Raw genomic sequence first — 24,146 nt, 5'->3', positions numbered from 1 at the left:
CTGCCTCCCAACCCAAACTATTCTATGATTCTATGAATACCCAGAGTCTCAAAATGGAGGAGGCCAACATGGGAGATGCAGGGAGGCAGTTCAGTGCCATCTGCTCAAAGGAACAGCCAACACGCAGCTGTGGAAACAGCAGACTCAGAGTTCTCCCCCTTCTGCACACACACCAGCTGCATCCAGTGGGTGGGATTCTCCCAATACTTTCACAGTGCAGGTGGCGAATGCAACAGTTCTGCATAGTTTAAGACACAGATTTCTTCTAAAACTGATTAAGTCTCTAAAAACCAGTTTATCCGTTCATTTTAACACCGGAGAACAGCATGCAGTCTTTAACAGTACTGAAAACACGCTTGCAAGAGGGGTATTTGGTATTTACATCTGATTCTGTTTTCTTTAGCTATGAAAAGCCTTGTGTACATAGAAACCGCACCCACTGAGCATACACACAGTGGACATGAACTGAAGCTGACTTCTGTATTCAGCATGACAGTGAGGATAAATAAAGCCTAAAAGCTGACAGTACAACAAAACAGTAGAAGTGTTTTTTCTTTAAAAGTGTTTTGGGCTTGATATTGAACTGCGTTGGCTAAAAAAATAAAAATTACTTTGCCTTTTCCTTGTCAGGCTGCCGCCTCAAAAAACGCGATTAGTCCATCTTGATCGCAGCCATCCAGAATTTCCAGGAGAAGAGGAACTCTCGTTTTTACATTGGTGCCTTTAAATTTAAATTTATCAATGAAGAGATCCGTGATCATACCTGCAAATGCAAAATCCCACGGCTTATTATTTGGCTTGTTTTGATTAGGAGGTATCTCTACTTTTAACCCATCATTATGTACCCACTATTGTAGCTGATTCTGGGGTTAGAGACAAGAGTCTCTTTAAACTTCACATTTGAAATCATGACTTACTTTTGAACAAACCCAGAATGCTGTTAGAACAGCCCACACTCCGGCTTCACGCCAATAAGTGTATTTCTGCCTTACAATGACCCACACCTGACACTGAAGAGAGAGGAACCATCACAGGATGGGCAACAAGGACTCTGCTTACACTGTGTGTACACACATTAAAGTTGGTGTCTGCCAGAGGCTCTCTGGGCTGAAAGATGTACGGGGGTCACCAGAGAAGGATGCAGAATTCCCTTCACTCAATCAGATCACCTCCTCAGAGACTCTCCTCCCACGCCACACGCATTTTTCTGTCTTTCTGATGTCTTGTAACACTTAAACACTCAGAACTTAATCCCTTATTTCACTTATATACATTCTTGAACACCACCGTGAATTGGAATACAATGCTTAATCACATCCATAAAGACAAGTATCATGGGACTATAAAAAGCTATTACACAAAAAGTAGGAAAGCCACTTGGGAATAATCCTGGTATTCTGATAACCCTGTGATGCCAAGTCAGTTTTAGAAGTTCTCAGAGGAGCGGTTCTTGAGAACCTTCAGAGAGCGACACAAAGTCTACAGTAGCATACAAGCCGCTTTCAGTATGTGCTAGGTTTTCTACCTCACCTTTAATTTCAGCTTTTTATCATCAAAACCACCATGTAAATGCAACCCTGGCTGTACAGACAGCCAGACAGACACATTACTCACACACCTACTCCTGGCCTTATGCTACCCAAGTGCACCTACTTATCAAATCACTTCACTTCTCCTAATACTGACTTCTTAACTATTTCAGTTGTGTCCAGCGTGCTCTCTGGGCATTAAGTTGCGCTTAAATAAAAAGCTGAATTGATCAACGAACCATAAAGTCTCTCAAGATGCGCAGGTTGTCTCTTGTATTCCTCAAGCAGCTGATCTGCCTCTTCCAAAATGCTGCGGTATTTTGGCAGCAGGAAGTCCACGTTTCCTTCATGAACTTGCAATTCCTCAAAGACATTTGAAATGAGAAGAATTAACAGCATTTAAGCATCGTAAGAGCATAAATGTAAGAAGAAACTAAGCTTGTGTCTGACAGGAGGAGGCAAGACAATCCCCTTCTAGACTAATAAGGGGGATTTTCAACATGCCTTCTTTTCTTCTGCTGAAATGCCAGATGCTACTTGTCACTTCACAGACAAAATTCCTAAAATCCTGTGTATTACAGTTCCTAGCTTGGAGTAGAGAACAAGATCACCTTAAAGCCCAGCCCCCACAGAATCCAGCCTAAGGAAGGCTCAGAGCCTTCACCGTATCTTCAGTTTTAGAAAGAGCTCAATTTGTGACAGCAAAGTTTTAAAGACCTCTTCCAAAGCACCCCCGTCTACGGTAGGGCCAATGTAAGATGGTCGATAGTACAGATCTTTTTATCCCCTGCAGGAAGACTGTTCTTTGCTAGACGAAAGGTAATTACACTGAGCATCACCAATCATCAGTTTAGTTTACTGGCAGTGAATAAGCTATTATCCAAAAACTGAGTGACAAAAAAAGTCAAAAAAGATTCGTCAAAGAATATTTGCTGCCTAAACAAAGCCTAAAACAAACAAGATGTAAAATATCACTGCTACTACACAAACATCACATGCATTAAGAATAAATTCTCTATTGCCCTCCTCTCCCTGGTTTGCAAACACTTTTAGTGACAATAAACATACACACTATTCTCATTAGGAGTAGTTTTTTCTACTAACTAAAGAGTTCTGACACGTAGTATTTGATTCCCAAACGGACAAGAGAGAATTGGTTGTCCATTTTATCTCATTTTATCAGGCACTGGCAGAGGCTGCCCAGGGAGGTGGTTGAGTGCCCTCCAACACCTGGAAGTGTTAGAAAGATGGGCAGATGAGGTGCTCAGGGATCTAGTTTAGCAGTAGACAGGTATGGTTGGGCTTGATGATCTCAAAGGTCTTTTCCAACAAAACAATTCTGATGCTATGATCTTCCCTTCCCCTCAAAGAAACCACCAAAAGAGTGGATGGCAAATTTTTGACAGTAAAATCCTGGTTGTTGGACAAAGTCCAAGAACAGAGACAAGCTACCTAGCTGGTACCTCCCAAAGGTGAACACTGAGGACGGTATTAAGCAAAAAGAATAGAAAGCAGATAATTCAGAAATTGTGACATACTGGAATGAAATTCCAAAACAAGGAAGTCGCATCTGGCCTGGGATGGGATCTAGAAAACTACTTAAAGGTCAGTGGCAAAAAGAGAATGTTAGCAATAAAGCCGGCTGCCTTCTCCTGTCTGTTTTAAGCATCCTCAACATCAGTCAGCAACCCTATGCACTATTCACTAGTCACAAAGTACAAATGGGAGTTCTGCTTGAAGAGGTCTTTCTCCTAGACAATTAAAATACACATCCTGGGAATAGAAATGGAACAGAGACCAGCATGACACACATCTGACTTGATATCCTACAGCTTGGGATCTGACAACATAATCCCCCATAAAAATCCCTCCACAGGAGTTCAGATACTTACTCTTAAAGCATCGATTAAGTGAACCTTCTTGGCCAAGAGCTGCTGATACTCTAATTTAGGGTGGATAAGCTTTAATGTGTGCCTCACAGATTCTTCATTTATATCTAGTAGGGAGTAAAAAAAAAAACCAAAACCCAACAAGCAAATGAATACAACATACTCTATTTAAAAGAATATAAAATGAAATTGAGGACAACAAAAGATGGAAGTTTTACCATATGATATGTTGAGATTAATCTTCCTTTTAGTAGCCTCTTTGGAAAGCACATCTTTTAGGATGGATATTGTAGAAATGTTGTCAGACTTAAAACATCCCTCACCTTTCCTATAAAGGAGGAAAAAATTTAAACGAACAAGCTTTAACACACACACACCCATTAGATTTGTCCCTCTGTTAAAAGAGAAGGCCTTTAAGAATGATTCTCCATATACGAGGTGGCTGTATAGGTACCTATGCTATCCCCTCCTTCCCTATTCCCAGTGTAATCTTGTCAGAGAACAGTTTGTTCCAGAAAAGAAGACAAAGCAGTAGAAAGGAATGTCAGGCATACACAAAGCAGTTATCTCTACCGTGTGGCACTAAGGTTATACAAAATCTCTGACTGTATCCATTCCTCCCCAGTTTTATCACTGCAATACCTTGAAGCCAAACAGCAAGTTTCAATATCAGAAGGGAGAAAACCCTTCTTCTCCTTCCCCACAAGAAACCACCACCCAACAACTTTCTACATTACAAGTAGACAACATGAATGGTAGGCTGGGAGCAGGTTGGAATCTCTGTAATTACAACAATGAATTTTCCTCCACTTCATGGTTCCATTTTCAGGTGTATATACATAATTTGCTGAAGGAAGATATAACTAATTAATTTGAGAACAGTGTATTAAACACAGAAATAATATTTGCCTAATATAATTTGCAGAAAAAGGTTTTTAGCTTAACACGTATTCACATTTCCGTTTGCCTGAGTATTAAATGCCTTTGAAGTTGTTTCTGCTCCTCAATACCAAAAAAAGGAAGTTAGGAAATACTAGGCATTACAAAGTAGTTTCACTATAGTAGTTAGCTGGGTTCTTTGAGTTCTAAAAGCAAGTCATCATCCTAAAAAATAAATCAAGCCTTTCTCCCCTGGGAATTTTGTTTTTTGGACCAACTTCAAGAGAAACTCTATTCAAGTTACAGATTGTATCATTACTGGATAAGTGCTCACCCTGGTAATGTCTGACAAGCCTTTAAAAGAAAGATTTCTGTTCTCTTTAATGGGAGTTTTGACGGGGCAGAGAGGTGAACAGTAGTATGTGCAGGAAACGGTACTGGCAAACTGGTCAAGAACAAAAAAGACAAAAGCCACAGCGCAGTCACATTGTGCTTCAGTAACTGGATTTTACCTGTAAGTACTTTCAAGCTGTGTACCCAGGAAGGTGTTCTGAAAATAAAAGGTGATACTCTCTCCAGCGGGAGTCTTTTCAGGCACTTCAGGCAAGCAAAACACAACCCAGGAGTGAATTTCAGCAAAACTGAACTGGCCTTTGAGCGTCAGCGTGTTCATGGGTCTGTGATGTTATGAAATTAAAACCAACAGTCAGTAGCTGTGAAGGAGGGGCACTGTCAGCGCAGTGGTTACACGTACGAAAAAAGTTTAGTTCCATGTGGTTATTTCCATTAATCAATACCCTGTAAAAAGTTAGGTATCTTACTGAGGATAAGTTATGTACTGCAGAGTGCAGCTGCTTTTTTGTCTTTTCGAGACAAAAAGCCATGTGTTCATTCAAGCTTTATCTCGTAGCAGGCATGTCAAAACTGGATAAGAAACTAGTTCAAAGTTTTTGACATATCCAGTTTCAAGTTGTTAAACCTGAAATGTATGACAAAGGTAAATAACTGACAACACAGCAAATCTGATTAAGAGTCTCAACAGTCTCCCATGCTGTCAAGCACAGGCATCACATCTATATCACAAACAAGGCGTAACGGAGCTCATTTGCATGTGAAGTAAAAACATTTAGTATCATTCCTTCAATCCTTCAGTTTCTTTTTGAAGCGAGCAATACCTCGGTGGCAATACAAGATGTTAATTGAGGGTGGGAGAAATGAAGTAGAAATTATATAAAACAGTAGATTCCTAACAGAGAGATAAGAGGCAAAAGAAGTCTTGGTTCAGTTTTAGAGCCAAATTAGCCATGGGAAAGAATTACACGAAAAGGGTGGAGGGGAGATTGCCTGAAACTGAAAAGACTGTGGTTTCTAACGCCAGAGGGTTTCCTTTCTACCACACCCTCAGCTCTACCAACATATGAGGCTGCACAATAACCCAGAGCAGTAAAACAAAAAATAACCTGAAAACAAGGGTGAAGAATGGCAAAGAAAGCAGGAATCCATTAAATCTGTATTTTCTGACAGAAAACCCATCAAATGGGACTCCAGGCTCAAAATTTTAGGTTAGGGTTAGAAATGACATACTTAAGTTTATGGAGTAAAAGTTGTTTCAACTGGACTGTGTCAGTTTTTCAGGATAAAAAGGCATTGATTTTTCCTTGCAAATACCTGTCGTGGTCAATGGAATGAGTTCTCTGATGAAGTGAAAGTGGTTTAATTTGATATTGATGCACTTGGCAGGTTTTTGGTTGAATTCTCGGAGTTACGTATGCCTGAAGCGTCCCGTATTGTCCTTCGATTGATCGAACCTGTGGAAATAAAAGCAAAACCACAAAAAAGAACAATAAGGAAAAGAATAATTTGTCACAATTTGGAAAGCTAGTGGGTATTCAAAATACGTTGAAGAAACACTGCTGTCTTTTTGTAGATTTTCTGCAGTACTTCAAGAATATTTAGAGTATTCTGTACACTTGATACTGCCACTATAAATAGAGCAGATCAAGATTGTTTTAAAGCTAGATAAAAGTAGTGGCCAATGAAGTGCTGCTATATTAGATCAATGAACTATTAGAAAATACACCCCACTAACTTACTTTCTGATCAGGTCAAATAAAAAGTCCATAACTTGCTTCTAATTCTTCAGTGGCCTTATAACCTTTTTTTTTATTCTTTTAATTAGGCAACAAATACATTCTGTAGCAGTTGGCAGCAAAGAATACATCAAATTTAAAAGAGTAAAATTAATTTCAAAACGTGTTCATCTCCTCATAACGATACAAGCTCTCCCTAAGCTACTTTTTGAAAAGAGGCCAGATTTAAGTTCAAGCCTTGGAATACCCAAGCAGCAGGATGTACAAACACAGTCAGACACAGCGCTCACTCTCTCCACACCTCTGAGGACACAGCAGTGCAGCAATCACTTCTCTGTTAAGAACAGTTACAGACTGCACAAAGAAGTCTGCCACCTGCCAATAACCCTCACAGAACTGAGAATCACAGAATCACAGAATGGTTTGGGGTGGAAGGGACCTTAAAGATCATCTGGTTCTAATCCCCCTGCCATGGGGCAGGGACACCTCCCACTGGATCAGGTTGCTCAAAGCCCCATCCAGCCTGGCCTTGAACACCTCCAGGGATGGGGCAGCCACAAAAACATGAGTGTTCCACCTATTGCACCGACACGGCTGTGAAAATAGGCAGAAGAGCTGCTGCTGCTGAATCTTAGTTGTGCACACTACATCCATTAATGTGACCTCCCCCACACGAGATAACCACTTCCCCACATTTGATGCTTCTTATGCAGGCTTCGTTTTCTACTGACAGTCTCCTGACAGAGAGTTCTACACATACCAGACTATGAGGCTGTAGTGTTAAGCAATGACCTAGAGAAAACCTAGAGCCCGTGTGCATATTGAGGATTTTCCCAAATCATGCTTCCCATCATTACTTCCCCTGGTGGTGGCCACAAAATGAGTGAATTTGGTGGACTGTTAAAAATAAACCCCAAAACATTCACATGCCTTTAGTATAATAAGCACACAATGACTGGATTGCCTTCCTCTCCGAAATAGAAATCCAGTCTATATTCCCCGGTTACTTCTCAGCGTAACTTCCTTCAAACACTTTGAAGGACACACAGTGCTGGTCTTGGATGGGATAAGAGTTAAATCTCTTCAGGGCTGTTTTGGATTTGTGCTGGGAACAGTGTTGATAACACAGGGATGTTTTCCTTAATGCTGAGTAGTGCCTGCACCATCAAGGCCTTTTCTGCTTCTCACCCCACCAGTGAATGGTGAGGGTGCACAAGGGGCTCCAACCACTCAGCCCGGAGAGCATCAGGCTTTTAATGTGAGGGTCCAGGGCTCGAGCCCCCACTCAGGGTCAAAGGGTTGCAATAATAACAGATTTGACCGGAGCACCTTAAAATAAACTTGTTATACAAGCATTCATTGTGTCGGTTTGGTTGTCACTGGTCACAATGCTGTTTTATATGTTCTCAGAGTTGTGTGGGATAGCAACTTATATGCCATATACACTGTTTGCCAAGGTTCATATGCAGTTTATTACCTCTGGGCGTTGGATTAAGAGTTTCGCTTTGCTGTTCTGTTTGGCACTGGCTTAAGGTATGATAAAATCAGTGGGCAGCTCCCCATGACCATGGAGAGGACATGAGGAAGCAGGATGGAAAACCCACTCAGACCCTAGAGGCACAGATATGTATTGCAAGGAAAAACAATCACGAACAGGGGTTCTTCCAGTAAAATGCTGCTCCAGTCTCCAGTGGGCAGTTCCACAAATATGGCAGAAGGGCTTCTGAATCCTGTTTACAAGGAGTGAGTAACAAGGATGGGATTTGAACTTCCGTGAGCCACATAAATCCGTTCACTGATAACTAGGACTATGACCAGCACCAGAGGGAGGGGCCTCGCTTCCAGACAGGTGGAGGAGAGGGACAACTGGGTTTCTTGGACTGAGTGGCTTCAATGGCCTGGCCCATCAGAACCACAAAAGCGTCACGCTCTAGTAGACACTGGCACAGTGTGCCCTAATAGTCTTAGTTGTGCACACTAGGTCCATTATTGTGACCTCCCCCAAACCAGATTACCACCTCCCGCTTTCCCACATTTGATGCATCATATACAGGCTTAACTTTCTAATGATAACCTCTTGACTGAGAGTTTTACGCAAACAAACACATACCAGGTTAGTTAGGTCACTACACACAGAGAAAACCTAGAGTCCGTGTGCATATTGAGGATTTCAGCAATCATTATTTCCATCGTTGTTCCCCCTGGTGGTGGCCACAAAACCTGTGAATTTGGTCGTTCACTTAAAAATAAACTCCACAACATCCACATGCCTTTAGAGTAAGTATGGAGTGACTGCATTTCCTTCCTCTTCAAAATATGAATCCAGTGTATATTCTCTGATTACTTCGCAGTGTAGCTTCCTTCAAACACTTCCAAGGACAAACAGTGCCAGAGTTTCCTTTCCCTTGCCTCTCTCCACTTTAAGTTCCACACACCATCCCCAGAATCAAGTATTCTCACAGTCTGTTTTCCCCACTGCTTTTCACCTTAAGGACACTCAAGATGGACTCTCAGCTCTCCTCTGAAATAACCTATTTTTAGAAGCCTTTAGAAACCCTACAGACAAATATAAATCAACAGAAGCTCTAGATTAGAAGGTTCTTAGGAGACAACCAGCAGTTGGTCTGATGATTCGCTTAGGCTAAGTCGTCACTCCAGGTAGAGATCTCTGTTCCTGAGAAGACACCTACATAACCATTAATTTTCTACGGAAAATATTTTGGAGCATTTTACCTTAAGTTCAAGTCTCGTAGTATTTGCTTGGCATCGGTAAGTTGCAAGAAGAAAGTTGCTATTTGGCTGTAAAGAGCAAAAATAGAGAAAAATAAGATAAAACAGGTCTGTGGATTCACAAAAGTCCCATTGGTGTGGTTTAATTGTAGATGTGTGCAGTGAAGTTTTTGCTATTTATGTACAGCTATTTTACAAAAGTTAAATACAAGAATAATTTTTGGTTTCTTTGAACCTGCCGAATAATTTTAACGATGGCAGAAATTTAAGAATTTCTCTATACAAGGAGAAATCGACTGAAGTGTCTTATACTCTTTATTACCATCATAAAAATTATACGGATATCTATTTTTCACCATGCTCCACCTACCTGCAATATTAGTCCAACATCCAAAAACTAAAGATCAGAAAGAAAATACACCAAAAAAAGCACTAAATGAATCAGAAGAAGCTTAAAAGTAAAAAGTTGATTTCTGAAAACTCCAGCGCAGACCAATGATGTATAAATTTAGATCTTAAAAATAAAATACTTAAGAGGACTGTTAGGAGTAACAAGACTTTGCGAAATTTTTCATAATGCTAAGGTAGTTTCTGGATTTCCCCCTGACCTTGAGCATCATTAGTAATTCTGTAAGTATTTAAGTTCATAGTTATTACGGTATAAACATATGCCTCCCCACACAGCAGATTTTTCACATTCTAAATCAAATTTTAAGAGACACAGTAAGTAAGAAACACAATGTTCTTCACCTAAAATTACTTTGAAGTAAATATAGGTGATGCTGGCAAATCCAGGGAAGAGACCAATACTGAATGCGTCTTCCACATTCCTGACCAAGCAGAAAAAGGAACACGAGAGCAGTTGCTCCTGGATCCTTCTGCGCATTTTGTTTTACCTTACGTTGCAATTACCTCCTATTACCTCCTAATTCTGCAGTACTTCTAATGAAGCTGAGCTCTACAAATAACCAAATCAGTAGTTTGACTGACTATAATTAAAATTACAAATTCATGAATCCAAATTCTATTTTTTAATACAATAGTATGAGCTACGATTTAGCTCTCTATAAATCGTCTCTCTAGTTTCACTTACCTCAGAATCACAGCTGCTAAAACTAACAACAGCAGAATTTTTATCCACATCCAGCAAGTCTATCGGGACATCACTCTGCAGAACGTATGAGGAAGGAAAAATAAAGAGCTCAACTTCTCAAGTAGCTTCTAACACATTTATTCTGTCATTAATTATTTGAATAAAGGAGAGGCGATAATTGCATCCTCCAAGAAGTCTAACAGACATGCAGTTTACTACTTAATCCTGAAGTAACATGATTATCTTTCCCGTATTCCCTTACGGAGCCCTGAACTCTCGTGATGCTGGCTTACAACTTCACAACCAGCTGTGTAACTCTGTCAGAGATGAAAGTACATTCAAATCTCTCAGATGTGAAAGTATACTTCATTCATCTATATGACATATATTTATGATGGAGTGTTTCCCTGTTTTACTAGGGGATTACAATGTTCATCCAAGAAACCAAGGATCACATCATGTAATTATTAATGAACCTTCTACTTCGAGTAATGTTTCTGACACAGACCACTTCTTATCTAAATGAGTTTTCACTGGAATTAAAATTCAATCTAACACTGTTTTAAAAATGAGATTAACGGGGATTAGAATGATTAATTGCTTGATTTGGTACTGCTTTATAACTTCATAGAACCACCAGGAAACATTAATAAATATGCAACATACTTCCTTAAAAGGATATTGAAAGAAACGGTTTTATTGTATTCTCACAGCAAAGCAATATAAGATACTGCTTTATATTTCTATAAAGAAAAAGCCGTAAGTTCTAACTTTTACATTAAGTTCAGGGATAGACTGAACAGTTCCATTATTCTTCCCTTCACTATGGAAACAGAAGATAGTACAGAGCCACAAATTAGCTGTGGCTTAGCACTGCCCTAGTTATAGCCTTAATAAAAATAAGAATTTTTATTATGTGGAAAATAAAATCCTACAGTAGTTCTCCCCGATTTATTATGGCAAATTCACCTCACGAATTCCTCCTTGACATTTTTTCTCCCCCACGCATATCGCAAAAGAAGGCAATTCAGTACCACGACTCCTTCTGACTACCAAAGATTAATATTAATTTCAGCTGATGCAGTAAGAGGGATAACTAACGAAGACTGCTCTCCTTGACAGAAGTATTTATCACCAATTGCATACAAATCACACACTGAAAGCGCACAGGCTGCCCACACCATTCCACAATTAATTTTCCACGACACAGGGTACTTAACTGGCCAGTGGCCAATCTGGTTTAAGATTTAGTGAGTTAATTGGTGTTTAAATAAGGAGGGACATGCAAAAGCAAACACAAAGTTACACAGAAACCTGCCAGTACAGCAGGCATTTTTAGCTGTTTTGGTACTGTAATGTTGCTCTGTTCAATTAAGGTTTCAGCCACATTTGTCTCCTAATGAGCATTTTCAACCTTGCAAGGCTGTGAACTTCAATTCCCTCTCACAACAATGCAAACATTTAAAACTCTGTATTCTTAAGATACTATAATTTGGCATTCTTAGACTAGAAAAATCTCTGCATGTTTTATTTGCCCAACCAGAAAGCCCACAAGAACAAAACCATACTCACCTGTACCAGGACATTATCTATCGCCGTCTGCACCTCCAAGATGAGGCTGTAGCTTGCATCATCCTTATTTAATGTAAACTTATCATTCACACTAAATGCAGGTACTGACGAAACGGCGGTAGGTGACTGAGAAGATTGCTGGTGCTTTTCACGTTCCTGAAGTACTTTAATCTGTAAGTGCTCCAATTCATTCCTAGGAAAAGGACACCACATGTAACCCCTTTAAAAAAGCAACTAGGAAAGCTACCCTAGAAATCAAGCAGATTAAGCTTGCCAGGCGATCGTGTTTATCTTCTGTTCACAGTTTTCCAACCAGAAATGACCGCTGACTGCCCTTCCACATACGTAACAAAGATAAAATATAAACCATAGCTCACAAAAATCCAGATTCTACTGTACCTCTCCAAAAGAGATCTCTCTGGGTCACAGGAAAGGATAACTTTTTCCTTCAAGAGCACAACACATTTGGAATTATATGAGATATATAGAGAGATATATATTATAGTGGCTACTTTCCTCCCATCATTTAGAAGCTGTGAGCAGTATGGAAGAACGGATTCTTATGTTGCTGATAATGAATGAGGAAGAAGGCATTAAGACAATATCACATAAAGACAAGATAGAAAGAGACTCTGAAATGAGGCTGCTATTCATTTCTACTTTGAAAAGGCTTGATTCTACTTCTAGACACGTTAAAGATAATGTAAATCCAGTGAGATAGGAAGGAAACACGACATTTTGGCTTTTAATATTTCAATTTTTCCATTTAAATTTCTTTCTAGTGCAATTACCTTAAGGATGAAATCTTGCTCTGCATTTCTTGACTTAATTTTAGCTCTTCACCTGATCCACCTTCTCTATGGACAGGTTCTGTAGTCAGTCCTGTCAGCCAGCCTAAACCAATATATGAAGTTTATAGTTCTTATAACTACAAAGAAAAGCCTACACTCAGCTTATGTCTGTGTGGAGCTATGTTTGTTCCAGATGCTGGGTAGAAAGAATTGAGACTTGCATAATTTAATTCTTCCTTTGGAGGATTAATCTAGACACTGAGCACAATTTGTTATGGGTTTCATTCTTAACTTACAGATTAGAAAACATTACTTATTCTTTTTCATTAAATTATTTCGAGCAATGAATCCCTCTGTGGCAGTTTTTAACCAAGCATTTAATTTTTTTCCCACCTCTGTTTCTCTGACAAAACCTTGAATAATTGGCAGTACTGTAGCTAGAAACAAAACAAAACAAAGCCGTGCAACATGTTTATAGCAAACTGCACGTCGCACGCTGTGCGTTTGGTCTGAATGCTGCCAGTAGAAGTGAAAAAAACCCAAATAATCTTTTTTTTTTGCTCATAAAATCAAATACTAGTTCATTATATCCTGACATCTCAGGCTAAAATCTGCCAAACTCAGTCTACTGCCCATCCTGTCACCTTTCAAAACCCACAGGCAAACACGGGCTTTTGCTTTTTTCTTTCTTCTATGATTCATAGATCTTTATAACATTCCCACAGGCACTAAGAGAAACCACAAGGGACTTTGGTATCAAAGGCTGCAGCAATACCGTGACCAAAACAATTAATACAAAATGAGGTGTCAGAGTCTTTTATAACCCAAAGACTAATTAGAAGAGATATCTGAACACCATTACTTCTCAATAACTTACTGAGAGTCGTATCCTGCCAAAACCCACAATATTTTGAATAGAAGAGGTTTCAATTGGCTAATTTTTTAAGCACTGAAGATAGAGAATTAGCAATATTTTAGCTCCCAGCAGTTAACAGATGTTTATCACAGCCTCTGTCAGGCCAACAGCTTGAATCCTACAGAGGGGCTGCTGAGGTGCCTCACATGGGGAAGCTTTATTTTCTACTAAAAGGAAAATCAACCCCGTTTAAAGCCCCGTGAAGCTGACAAGGAAGGCAATTAAGCAAAAGACAGGAAAATAAAAAAAAAAAGATATGCATGTCCATCAATATATTAAATACAATCCCCCCTTAAAGAATACATTTGGACATAACTTATTATTTCACTACAGTCTACACCAGAGAATAACCAGCCACCGTCTACACAGTTTACATATATATATATCTTTTAAAATACAACAACATAGCTTAAGTGTAGGAAACATTTTTGGAGGTGGAAATATTAAATCAGAAGAGATCTCTTCAACAAAACAGTATGTGGTTCCAATCAGAACAAAAATTTTAAGAGATGTAAGCTGCACTAACAACACAGCCTGCTTCATTTTTATCACATCGCTATATGCAACACTTACTGAGTAAAGGATATGAAGCTTACCTGAATACGTGGATACTAAAATTTCATCATACCCATCTTTTCCTACACATCCACCCTGGATCGATGCAATGCTCTCTGATAAAGCCTTCAAATAAATACATTCAAGCAGAGAGAAATGTCACTGCACTCATTTTTAGAAGCCTTGGGAAGGGAGGTTGTAGGGGTTTTAAGGGTTGCGCTCCTCCTTCTACGTGCATCACAAAATGCCTACATAGATGCACATAACTAGACTTACAAAAGAGCAAAGCAACTGACGACTATGACAGCTAAACCAGGGCGTTTTAACAAATGCAGTTTGATTCCACTCTGCCTAACAAAGAAATTACAAAAGCAGTTTAAAGCAAAACACTGATGGAAAGTGTTTAATCAGCAGGAATTGGCAATCTGACTGAAGGCTGAAGTAGTTACTATGGATCAAATCTACTTTTTAAACAACTCACAAGCAAATTACTCACGCCCAGTGAAGTCCTGACAGCTCACATTATTATTTTACATGCAAAACACAGATTATACACAACACGGGGTTGTATTTTTCCACTGAGAGAGATGCCCTGTATTACATTTCACCTAGGAGAGACTTCAGTAGTCAGAGCCAGAGCTCTAACACACCCTATACATTATTTTCATTTTCGCTCAAATAAGGACTATTTAACTTCCTGGTTCTTCAATATTAGGATATTGCTTTTAAGCCCATATTGTCAATATTACAGAGGTCAAATTAAAACCAAACCTCATATCTTAGCAGTAATGACCTCGTATATACTTAAGTTTTGAGAAATATCTTCTTTTTTTTTAAATTCATTTTTTTTCCAGCAAAGAAAAATTTGATTAATGTGGGCTTACACGATCATAACGAAGGGCAGGATCATCTGCGCTCTCAAAATTATAGATTTCTAGCACTCCGTCGTCTCGCCCAACAAGTAATTCTTTAACTCCGTCTCCCAGAATATCAAAACTATCAATACATAAGATACCTAATGAAAAAGAAAACAAAAGCATTTACTTCATCTTTATTTGTTTATGATGCAATGATGCACAGGCCACATTCAACTACACAGAAAGAAATTCTTGGTCAGCTCTTAAGGTTTCACTAACACAATTTCCAAAGGAGCCCACTAGAGGGCTGGAGCCTCTCCCCCTGTGCCTGAGGTTCAAGATTGTACAGTGGGTTTTACAGCAACCAACATCAAATCAACACCACATCAGTTCCCTTCATGAAAAGCACCAAACAGAGACTCTCCGTTTAACCCTCCTTCATCAAACAGTTCCCCAGATGACCTATTTCTCTGTCCACGCTACTCTAACCAAAGCACGGAGGATTCTTTGTCTCCTACAGTTGACGTAACGCTATTGGTAAGTGGACTACGATGAATCCTGGCTAAGGTGACGGGAAGGGGGTTCTGACTTGGGCCAGACCTGGATTAGGTACCAGCACTCGACATGCTACTGGGCAAACCCACTCTGGCACAAGTAGAACCAGCCTACGCCAACTAATCAGGTTTAGACAGCAAAGAGTTAGGGTCTGAAATAAGGAAAAAGCAGCGAGAGAGTTTGTACAAGAATTAGTATTAAAAATGAGTTGGAATTTAACTTTTATGATTCCTTCATATTTCATACAAAGCAGATTCAATGCTTTACACAATATCTCAATACTACACATTTTTTCAGACTCTTATGTAGTCACTGACTTTTTTTGCTGTGGAATTCTATGTCCCAGGTTCACAAAATGTTGACTATAATAGCTTAAAAAACAGAATTACAGTCACATAAACACCCATTGTGAGGGTTTATTGTAAAAAAGTTGGCATGGCTTCTCAAAACACGTGCATAGAAGCAGAAAGGACTTCATTATTAACAGTGGACAAGGCATGATAGTCATCTCTAAATTTGAGAAAGCAGGCCCTGGCATCAGAGGAATGCCAGTCATCTTTACAGCAGGCAATTAACATGCATAACTCTGGAATCCTCTCTGGGTTTATGTGATAAAACACCATGAGGTTGATTGGACTGCTCTTCCCCTGCAAAATGTATCTTCCCTTTGATTCTGAGCAAAGTCCTAACTCTGATTATAAGGTCCTGCACAAATCCTCAAGAGAGGTAAGCAGAGGTCCCTGTACATTGGGCCTGTCATCATTTTCTTATAACAGCTCTATTATGGATAATTCCCTGAAAGGGGACATACTAGGAAGCATTTTAAAACAAAAAATTCAGTGATAACTTTTATGAGATAATGAAATTTATATATATATATATTTTTTATTTTTTTTTTCCTCTTCCAGGTCATCTTTACAAAGGAATACCGGCCAATAAATGCTGCAGAAGCAGCACACCCAGGGTAAAACAGGGACAGTGTCGTACAGTGCTCTGATCAGTTAAGCCCCACTGTGGAGCTTTAATGAAATCCTTATTCCATCTTCAGACAAAAAGCTTTATAATGACTTTTTTAAATAAAGAGACGGAAAAAAAAAATCTTGCAGGGAAGATGTTAACCTCTCCGCTGAAGGGATTTTAGTACAACTGAACATCTGAACAATCTGGCAGGTGTGTTTGCATTTACAAAGAGTCATCAATATAGCAAAAACCTCAAGTAATCATAGATGAATCAATACTGTTTTACAAATGCCACTTTAAAAATACTGTAAAAACAAAAGTATACTAAAGTACTGGAAATAATATGAATAGAAAACCCAAAGGAAGACAAACTGATCAGATTTATTGAGAAGAAAAACAGGAGAATAGAGCTTATTCATATTAGTACCACATACTGACATAATTACAATACGCCTTCAAAGCACCTATGAATAAGATTTCCTGTTTATTATACTTGTTTTAGAATCTCAGATGTGATGGAAATTTAAAAAGTGAGCGACTGAGATGCATACCTCCTCTCTTTTTTTCATTTCCAATTTCCCACTTAGGTATAGGCTTGGAACCAGTAATCTGGATAAGACCCAGTTTACCGTCAGAAGTTCCATACACAACTTCTTCTCCAGAGTCACCTGAACATAAAAATGAAATTCAGAATCAAAAAAATGAAGTACACTAATTAAAAAAAATTGAAAGCATTGGGTATTTAAACTCTACAGCCCAAGCGAAAAAGAAAATACAGACATTAGTGTTGTGTGGCAGAACTGTCTGGCTTTAAAACCAAAAACAAATACATGGAAACTGCATCTGTTCTGCTGATTTCTTCATGGCTATCACTCCCCTAAGTATGAATGCCCCTCTGCACCAGACTGGTGCCTAAAACCCATTGATAGTCGCAGGCTTTAAATTTCAACAAAGATAGGCTATTAAATTGCCTTTACAAAGAGAAACAAAGAGATTACTCCAGAACAGGCATGCAAAAGCGAATGTTGTGCCAACACTTAAGCAACTAAGAACTACTTTTCCAAACCAGCTCCGAATGTCATCATCACACAAGTGAAACTAAATTAAGCACCAGATTAGTACACTAAAGCCATTTCTATTAGGTTAGAACAGATTAGCGAGAAGGATGACCAAACTATTTTAAGCTTGATCCTTCCAGTGTCTTAGTTTACGTGAGTTCCACTCAATAGTCTCATCCATCCACAGACAGATGCAAGCAGTGATTCTAGTTATGAATCCACGTACTATAATCCACATGTAAGGGAAACCCAAACCCAGAACCTTGACAAGGCCCCCCAAACTCCAGTTTGCATTTACACGATGATACCTCCCAATATCTCACTGCTCTTCCGAGAGGCCTTCAATTAAATGTGACTATAATTTAGAATTGTCTAAACAGTGGTATGTGTGTGTATATGTATTTATTGGTATGTAACAAATGACTTCACACATTCTTTTGCTACATTTTTAACATGAGCTTAAGTATCAAGACAAAATGTAATTAACAAAAGCAAACCATAAAAAAATCTTAAAAATATAGTAAAGGAACACCATTTAGTTATGTGCATATTAAAAAATCTTATTACCCCCATTTCCATTGTTCAGAGCAAGAACAGTAGGTGGTCCAGGAATTTCTACTTCATAAAGTAAATCTGATCCCTAAAGATGAAGAGAACAACCTTGAATGAGTTTTGTCAAAACCCGAAAGAAACCAAACAAAACCACGCTAACCAAAACCAAACCCCCAAACACCGACCGCAAACCAAACCAAAACCACAGAAACATAAGGACAAAATTATTATGGACAATAGTAACAGATAGGCTTCACTTATGCAAATTCCCAATGATTATGAGAGAACACTTCTAAGCCAAAACAGGGCGAAGTTTATATAAGCAAAACATAGGGGTCTTGAAATGTGTTATTAGTAAAAATACTCTGCAAATGTGTCTGGCAAATAAATTTGTTCAACCACTTCATGTCACTCAGACTTGTCGCAACAGCAATTTGTGAGAGCAAGAATTTCCAGACCCATAAAGACTTCGACATTTAATTCCCTTATGTGAGCACTCCTGGTTGGAAAGAACCAATTTGTTATCTACTTCTACCTATGAATTCCAAAGCCTATTTATAATGGTTTTATTAATGCTCATTTTGTAAGTTCATAATCATGTTTTTCCTTTTAAAAGAAAAATAAATGTACCAGCATTATAGATGGTAACGCTGCCTAGTAAGATGCAACATGTTTGTCCTTATGATGTTTCAGCCACGCTGATATACTGATTCCCTTAAGAATTCTACCGCACCAACACATGAAACATAAAACAAGCAAGAAATTTAACCTGTAAAACTCTGAGGAGTCTATCCTGACACGCAAGTACTGGTGTAATGCAATTCACTTTATCGACAGGAAGGCAGAGAACATCATTGATTTTATCTCCTGACAGATAGTAGTGCTGATCTTTGCAGTCGCAGTAATGGTTATAGATATAGCTTGCACAAAGGAAGAGATCTGCTCCTGAAATATGCCTGGGAAAAAGAAAATGCTTCCTGTAGCATCTCCTCAGTACGGTTCTAGTGACAATCTTTAAGCTTTGCTATATAAATGCACCGCTGCTGGCAGATCCAAGGCATTAGTGGGCCCTGCAAGCTCTTCCAGCCATTAAAAAGAAGTTCCTTATGATTGCTAAAACTATCCGATACTTACAGCTCTCACATTTCCTAGTTTGTCTTCACATAAAATCCTATTAATATCTTCATAGAAATTTAATTAATATATCTTGACAATATTAATTCTTTTCAAACCGGTTTATATATGGCAGCATCTTACAACATGGTCCAAAAAGAAAAATAAAACACTTGGGGAGACCTCACTGCAGTCTTCCAGTACTTCAAGGGGGCTCCAGGAAAGCTGGGGAGCAGCTTTTTGTCACGGAGTGCAGGGATAGGATGAAGGGGAATGGTTTAAAGTTGAAAGAAGGGAGATTTCAGTTAGATATTAGGAAGAAATGTTTTCGTGTGAGGTGTTCAGGGCCAGGCTGGATGGGGCTTCAAGCAACCTGATCCAGTGGGAGGTGTCCCTGCCCATTGGAAGGGGATGGAGCTGGATGGGCTTTAAGGTCCCTGCCAGCCCAAACCATTCTATGGTTCTATGATTTGTCCCTTTGTTGCTACAGGAAAGGTATATTGACTCAATACACCAAGGTCATAACCTCAGCTTCACTGCCCTGTGTTTGCAGTGGTGTGAGCGCTCCAGACCCCTCGCAAACTCCCCTACACTTTCTGAACTTCACCATCATTTTCCAAGCTCCTTCCCACACGTCACGGCACAAGCGAAAGCCAGGCCGGTACTCAGTGCTACCCACAAACACACAACATGGTAAAAAAAAACATTTCATAAGCTCAGAAACTAACGATCCGCTACAGCTATGAAAAAAATCCAAATATCATACGTACATAGCTTTGATGCTTTCAGTAAGGTTAGTTTCAAATGAAAGAAACTGCTTCCCTCTCTTTGTGAAACCTCTAACTTCGGATCCTGTAGCCACAAAAATTTTCTCTTGTGGTGTATTAAGTGCTCCTCCCAACTCCAACCTTGCGATTTTTTGGCCTGGCAGTGTCTTGAACACTGTCTGTAGAGAAAAAAGTAATTATCGTTACAATATCACATTTATTGTACTCTTGTAACATAAAGGATAATAAATCCACTTTACAATTTCTGGCAAGACTAAGATACTATGGATTATATGCAGCCAAAAAAAATATCTGTAGTTTCTTTTCAGAGTTGCAAAGCAATTAAGTATTTTATAAGTCAATAAATATAAAAAGCTGTAAAATACAATAAAGACTTTATTGTTTCAGGGTTATTCACCCATAGGAAAATTTCAGCACTGCTGGTAGTTGATTTTTGTTTGTTTGTGGGGTTTTTTTTCACTAGAACCCCACACGCTCACTCCCTTACATGCTGCATTCCTATTCCAGAACGCCACACGGATTTCTTTGTATTGCTGTAGAGTCCTAATGAGCTGGCTGTGAACCTCCTTAAAGGGAAACAAAATGAAATTAATTAAATTAATGAAATTAAATGATATTTTTTCGTTAAGCTGGGCATAAGCCTGGGCTCATAAAAAGCAATCAGTTTGCCAAAATTCCCTAAGGTGACTGACTTAGAGAATCAGTGTGGGTTTTTGTCCAGTCACGGAAATTGAGTGTGTGTACAGGCTTAAGCCCAGCTGAACTGCAAAGCAAACGGTGTTAAACTGTCTTTTTTTGTGATAAAACCCACTAGGGTCTGAGTCTATGAGTGTGGGGCACCACGTGTCTGTCCAGGCATGTGACCAGCAGGCTCTCATCGCAGCTAGGAATCAGTCCACACCTTTACCTAGACACCTTCCACAGGTATCCTAGCTCCCAAGGATAGAAACAAACTCACAAAGCTCATTAAGGAGAATATTCTACACATAAAATCTAAAACGGAATATTTCCACTTACCACAGCTTCCCCTTTCTTAATGCCAAAACACGTAATGACCCCATCTTGATCTCCAACCACCACCTTCAAAATCATAATACATCGTTATTTTTCATTACATGTTTAACAACACCTTTGCTATATTAACCACAGTTTCCTGCACGTAAATACTTAAAATTCTGCAATACTTAATTGATTTAGCTGTATGTAGGAAAGCTAGATAAACTGCTAGAGACGGGACGCTAAAGCCTATGAACAATCATTTAGATGATGATGTTTACAATCCTTTTTCTGCTTCTGGTTGTAAACACCAGCAACCATCACACTGAACATTCTAGAAGGGCGTATTTGAGAAGAGCTGTATTTTCATATTGACAAATTATTAGTGAAACAAAAAATGTGCTGTTATTTTTGTTGAGTTCTCCTAAGTTTCCTTTGCTTGAATTTGTACTAAGGAAAATGAAAAAAAGAGACATGAGCCAGCAGGGCACCCTGGTGGCAAAGGCCAGCAGCATCCTGGCTGGAATCGGAAATGGTGTGGCCAGCAGGAGCAGGGAAATCATTGTGCCCCTATATTCCGTGCTGGTGAGGCCACACCTCGGATCCTGAGCCCAGTTTTGGGACCTTCAGCACAAGAAAGATGCTGAGCTGCAGGAGCGTGCCCAGAGCAGGGCAATGAAGCTGCTGCAGGGGCTGGAGGACAAGTTTTACAAGGAACAGGTGAGAGAACTGGGGTTGTGTAGCCTGGAGGAGGCTAAGGAGAGACCTTACCGCTTTCTACAACTCCCTGCAAGGAGACTGTAGTGAGGTGGGTGTGGGTCTCTTCTCCCAAGTAGCAAGCGATAGGAGGAGAGGAAATGGCCTGAAGTTTCATCAGGGGAGGTTTAGATTGGATATTACGAAAAATTTCTTTACTGAAAGAGCAGTGAAGCAGTGGCAGAGGCTGCCCAGGGCGGTGGTGGAGCCACCATCCCTGGAGGGGTTCAAAAAGTGTGCAGAGGTGGCACTTTGGGACACGGTTTAGTGGCCACAGTGCTGTCAGACTGACAGCTGGACTTGATCTTAGAGGTCTTTTCCAATCTTTAAAATTTCATGATTCTAGGAAATATTTCACTAAGAAACAGGGCAACGTGCAAGAACCTCCTTGCAGTTCCAGCAATGCCTTAAGTCTCGAAAATTCCATATTGGTTCTGAAAGTTTTCCAGAAACAAATTTGGACTGTTTTTTTCCTATTTTTCCAAAAGCGTTCAAAAAAACTTGGTTGTCAAGTTTGTCCCTATGACCTACTAGCTGCAGGAACTCAAACGACAATTAATTATATTATCCTGGCACACTCCGTAGCCAGAAATCAGGTTTGCGGGAGCCGTCAGCCGCTACCTTCTGCGTTGCCTTTCGCCCTGACGCGGGGAGAAGCCTCATCGTCTTCTGAGCTGTCACTCCCACCTGTTGCAAAGCGCAGTTGTTAACTGAGATCAGTGCTGGCAGCGGGCGCAGGGTGGGATGAGGGTCCTGGGAGAAGTGGGGCGGGATGGGATGAGGGTCCCAGTGGGAATGGTGTGGGATGGGGGTCCCAGTGGGAACAAAGTGGGATGGGGGTCTCAGTGGCAGTGGGGCGGGATGGGATGAGGGTCGCAGGGGGAGTGGAGTGGGATGGGATGAGGGTTCCAATGGGAATGGGGTAGGATGGGGGTCCCAGTGGGAGCAGGGCGGGATGGGGTCCCAGGGGGAACGGGCTGGATGGGGTTCCCAGGGGGAATGGGGTAGGATGGGATGAGGGACCCACAGAGAACGGGGCGGGATGGGATTAAGGTCCCACAGGGAACGGGGTGGGATGGGATGAGGGTCCCAGAGGGAGCGGGGCAGGGTGGGATGAAGGTTCCAGTGGGAATGGGGCGGGATGGGGGTTCCAGGAGAAGCGGGGCAGGATGGGGGTCCTGGGGCGAGTGGGACAGGGTGGCATGAGGGTCCTGGAGGGAGTGGGGCGGGATGGGATGAGGGTCCCAGGGACAACGGGGCGGGATGGGGGTCCCAGAGCGAACGGGTCAGGGCGGGATGAGGGTCCGAGGGGGAGCGGAGCGGGACGGGGGTCCAGGGGGGAGTGGGTCAGAGCGGGATGAGGGTCCCAGGGAAAGCGGGGCGGGATGGGCTGAGGGTCCCAGTGGAAATGGGGCGGGATGGGCTGGGGTCCCGGGTCCTGCCCCACCTGCAGGTAATCCACTCGCCCCAGGCTGAGCTCCATGTCGCCGAGCGGCCCCCGCGCCGCCGCAGCTCCGCCACCCGTAGCCCCCCCGCAACCTCATTGGCTGCGCCGGGAGGGGCGGGGACAGAGCCGGGACCGCGGGGAGAGGGAGGGGAGAGGACAGGAAGGGAGGGAGAGAGGAAAAGGAGGGGAGGGAGGGAGGGAGGGGGAAAGGAAAGGAGGGGGGGAAAGGCGGGAGGAAGGAGGGAGGAAGAGATGGAGGGAGGAAAATAAAGAGGGAGGGGGAAGAAGGGGAGAAAAAGAGGGAAAGAAGGAGGGAAGGGGAAAGAAAGGAAAAGAAAGAAGGATAGAAGGGAAAGAAAGAGGGAAGGAAGGAGGGGGGAAAGAAGGAAGGATAGGAGGGAAAGAAAGGGGTGAGGAGGGGAGTGTGGTGGTCCCGGGAAAGGAGAGAGATGAGAGGGAAGGAGACAGAAGGGAGGGAAGGGGAGAAGGGAGGGAAGGAGAGAAAAGGGAGGGAGGGAGAGAAAAGGGAGGGAAGGAGAGAGACGGAAGGGAAGGGGAGAAAAGGGAGGGAGGGAGAGAAAAGGGAGGGAAAGAGAGAGAAGGGAGGGAGAGAGAAGGGAGGGAAAGAGAAAAGGGAGGGAAAGAGAAAAGGGAGGGAAAGAGAAAAGGGAGGGAAAGGGAGAAAAGGGAGGGAAGGGGAGAAGAGAGGGAAAGAGAGAAGGAAGGGAAAGAGAGAAGGGAGGGAAAGAGAAGGGAGGGAAGGAGAGAAAAGGGAGTGAAGGGGAGAAAAGGGAGGGAAAGGGAGAAAAGGGAGGGAAAGAGAAGGGAGGGAAAGGGAGAAAAGGGAGGGAAAGAGAGAAGGGAGGGAAAGAGAGAAGGGAGGGAAAGAGAAGGGAGGGAAGGAGAGAGGGAGAGAAGGGAAGGAGAGAGGGAGAGAAGGGAAGGAGAGAGGGAGCAAGCCTTTCTGGTGGAAGGCGGGAGGGAGGTTGCCCGGTGGTGCAAAGCCCTCTCCAAAGGTGC

At 41.2% G+C, this 24,146-nt stretch overlaps 1 protein-coding gene across 1 annotated transcript; it reads right to left on the bottom strand.

The window, feature by feature from the left end:
* Positions 1-301: 301 nt before the first annotated feature.
* BBS7 (Bardet-Biedl syndrome 7) lies at positions 302-23,254 on the bottom strand. Its single transcript, XM_054064975.1, has 19 exons — positions 23,127-23,254; positions 22,301-22,366; positions 20,945-21,007; positions 19,910-20,085; positions 18,796-18,982; positions 18,042-18,114; positions 16,968-17,084; positions 14,929-15,059; positions 14,086-14,170; positions 12,574-12,676; positions 11,783-11,975; positions 10,211-10,285; positions 9,121-9,186; positions 5,966-6,105; positions 4,810-4,974; positions 3,637-3,746; positions 3,422-3,525; positions 1,769-1,892; positions 302-763 (listed from the first exon to the last, which is right to left on the bottom strand). Exons 1-19 carry the CDS (start codon positions 23,160-23,162, stop codon positions 627-629), a joined length of 2,151 nt encoding a protein of 716 aa, XP_053920950.1. The 5' UTR covers positions 23,163-23,254; the 3' UTR covers positions 302-626.
* Positions 23,255-24,146: the final 892 nt, after the last annotated feature.

Source organism: Cuculus canorus, chromosome 4 (genome assembly GCF_017976375.1).
Source record: "Cuculus canorus isolate bCucCan1 chromosome 4, bCucCan1.pri, whole genome shotgun sequence".
In the NCBI taxonomy this organism is placed as follows: domain Eukaryota; kingdom Metazoa; phylum Chordata; class Aves; order Cuculiformes; family Cuculidae; genus Cuculus; species Cuculus canorus.
This window is presented reverse-complemented; position numbering and strand designations above follow the sequence as displayed.

Excerpts from the sequence above, each read along its gene's own strand:
- BBS7 (XM_054064975.1), bottom strand. The coding sequence starts at position 23,162 with ATGGAGCTCAGCCTGGGGCGAGTGGATTACCTGCAG. Across the intron at positions 12,677-14,085 it reads TTTAGTATCCACGTATTCAG|GCTGGCTGACAGGACTGACT; the intron begins GTAAGCTTCATA and ends ATATTGGTTTAG. Across the intron at positions 11,976-12,573 it reads AGCAAGATTTCATCCTTAAG|GAATGAATTGGAGCACTTAC; the intron begins GTAATTGCACTA and ends TCCTTTTCCTAG.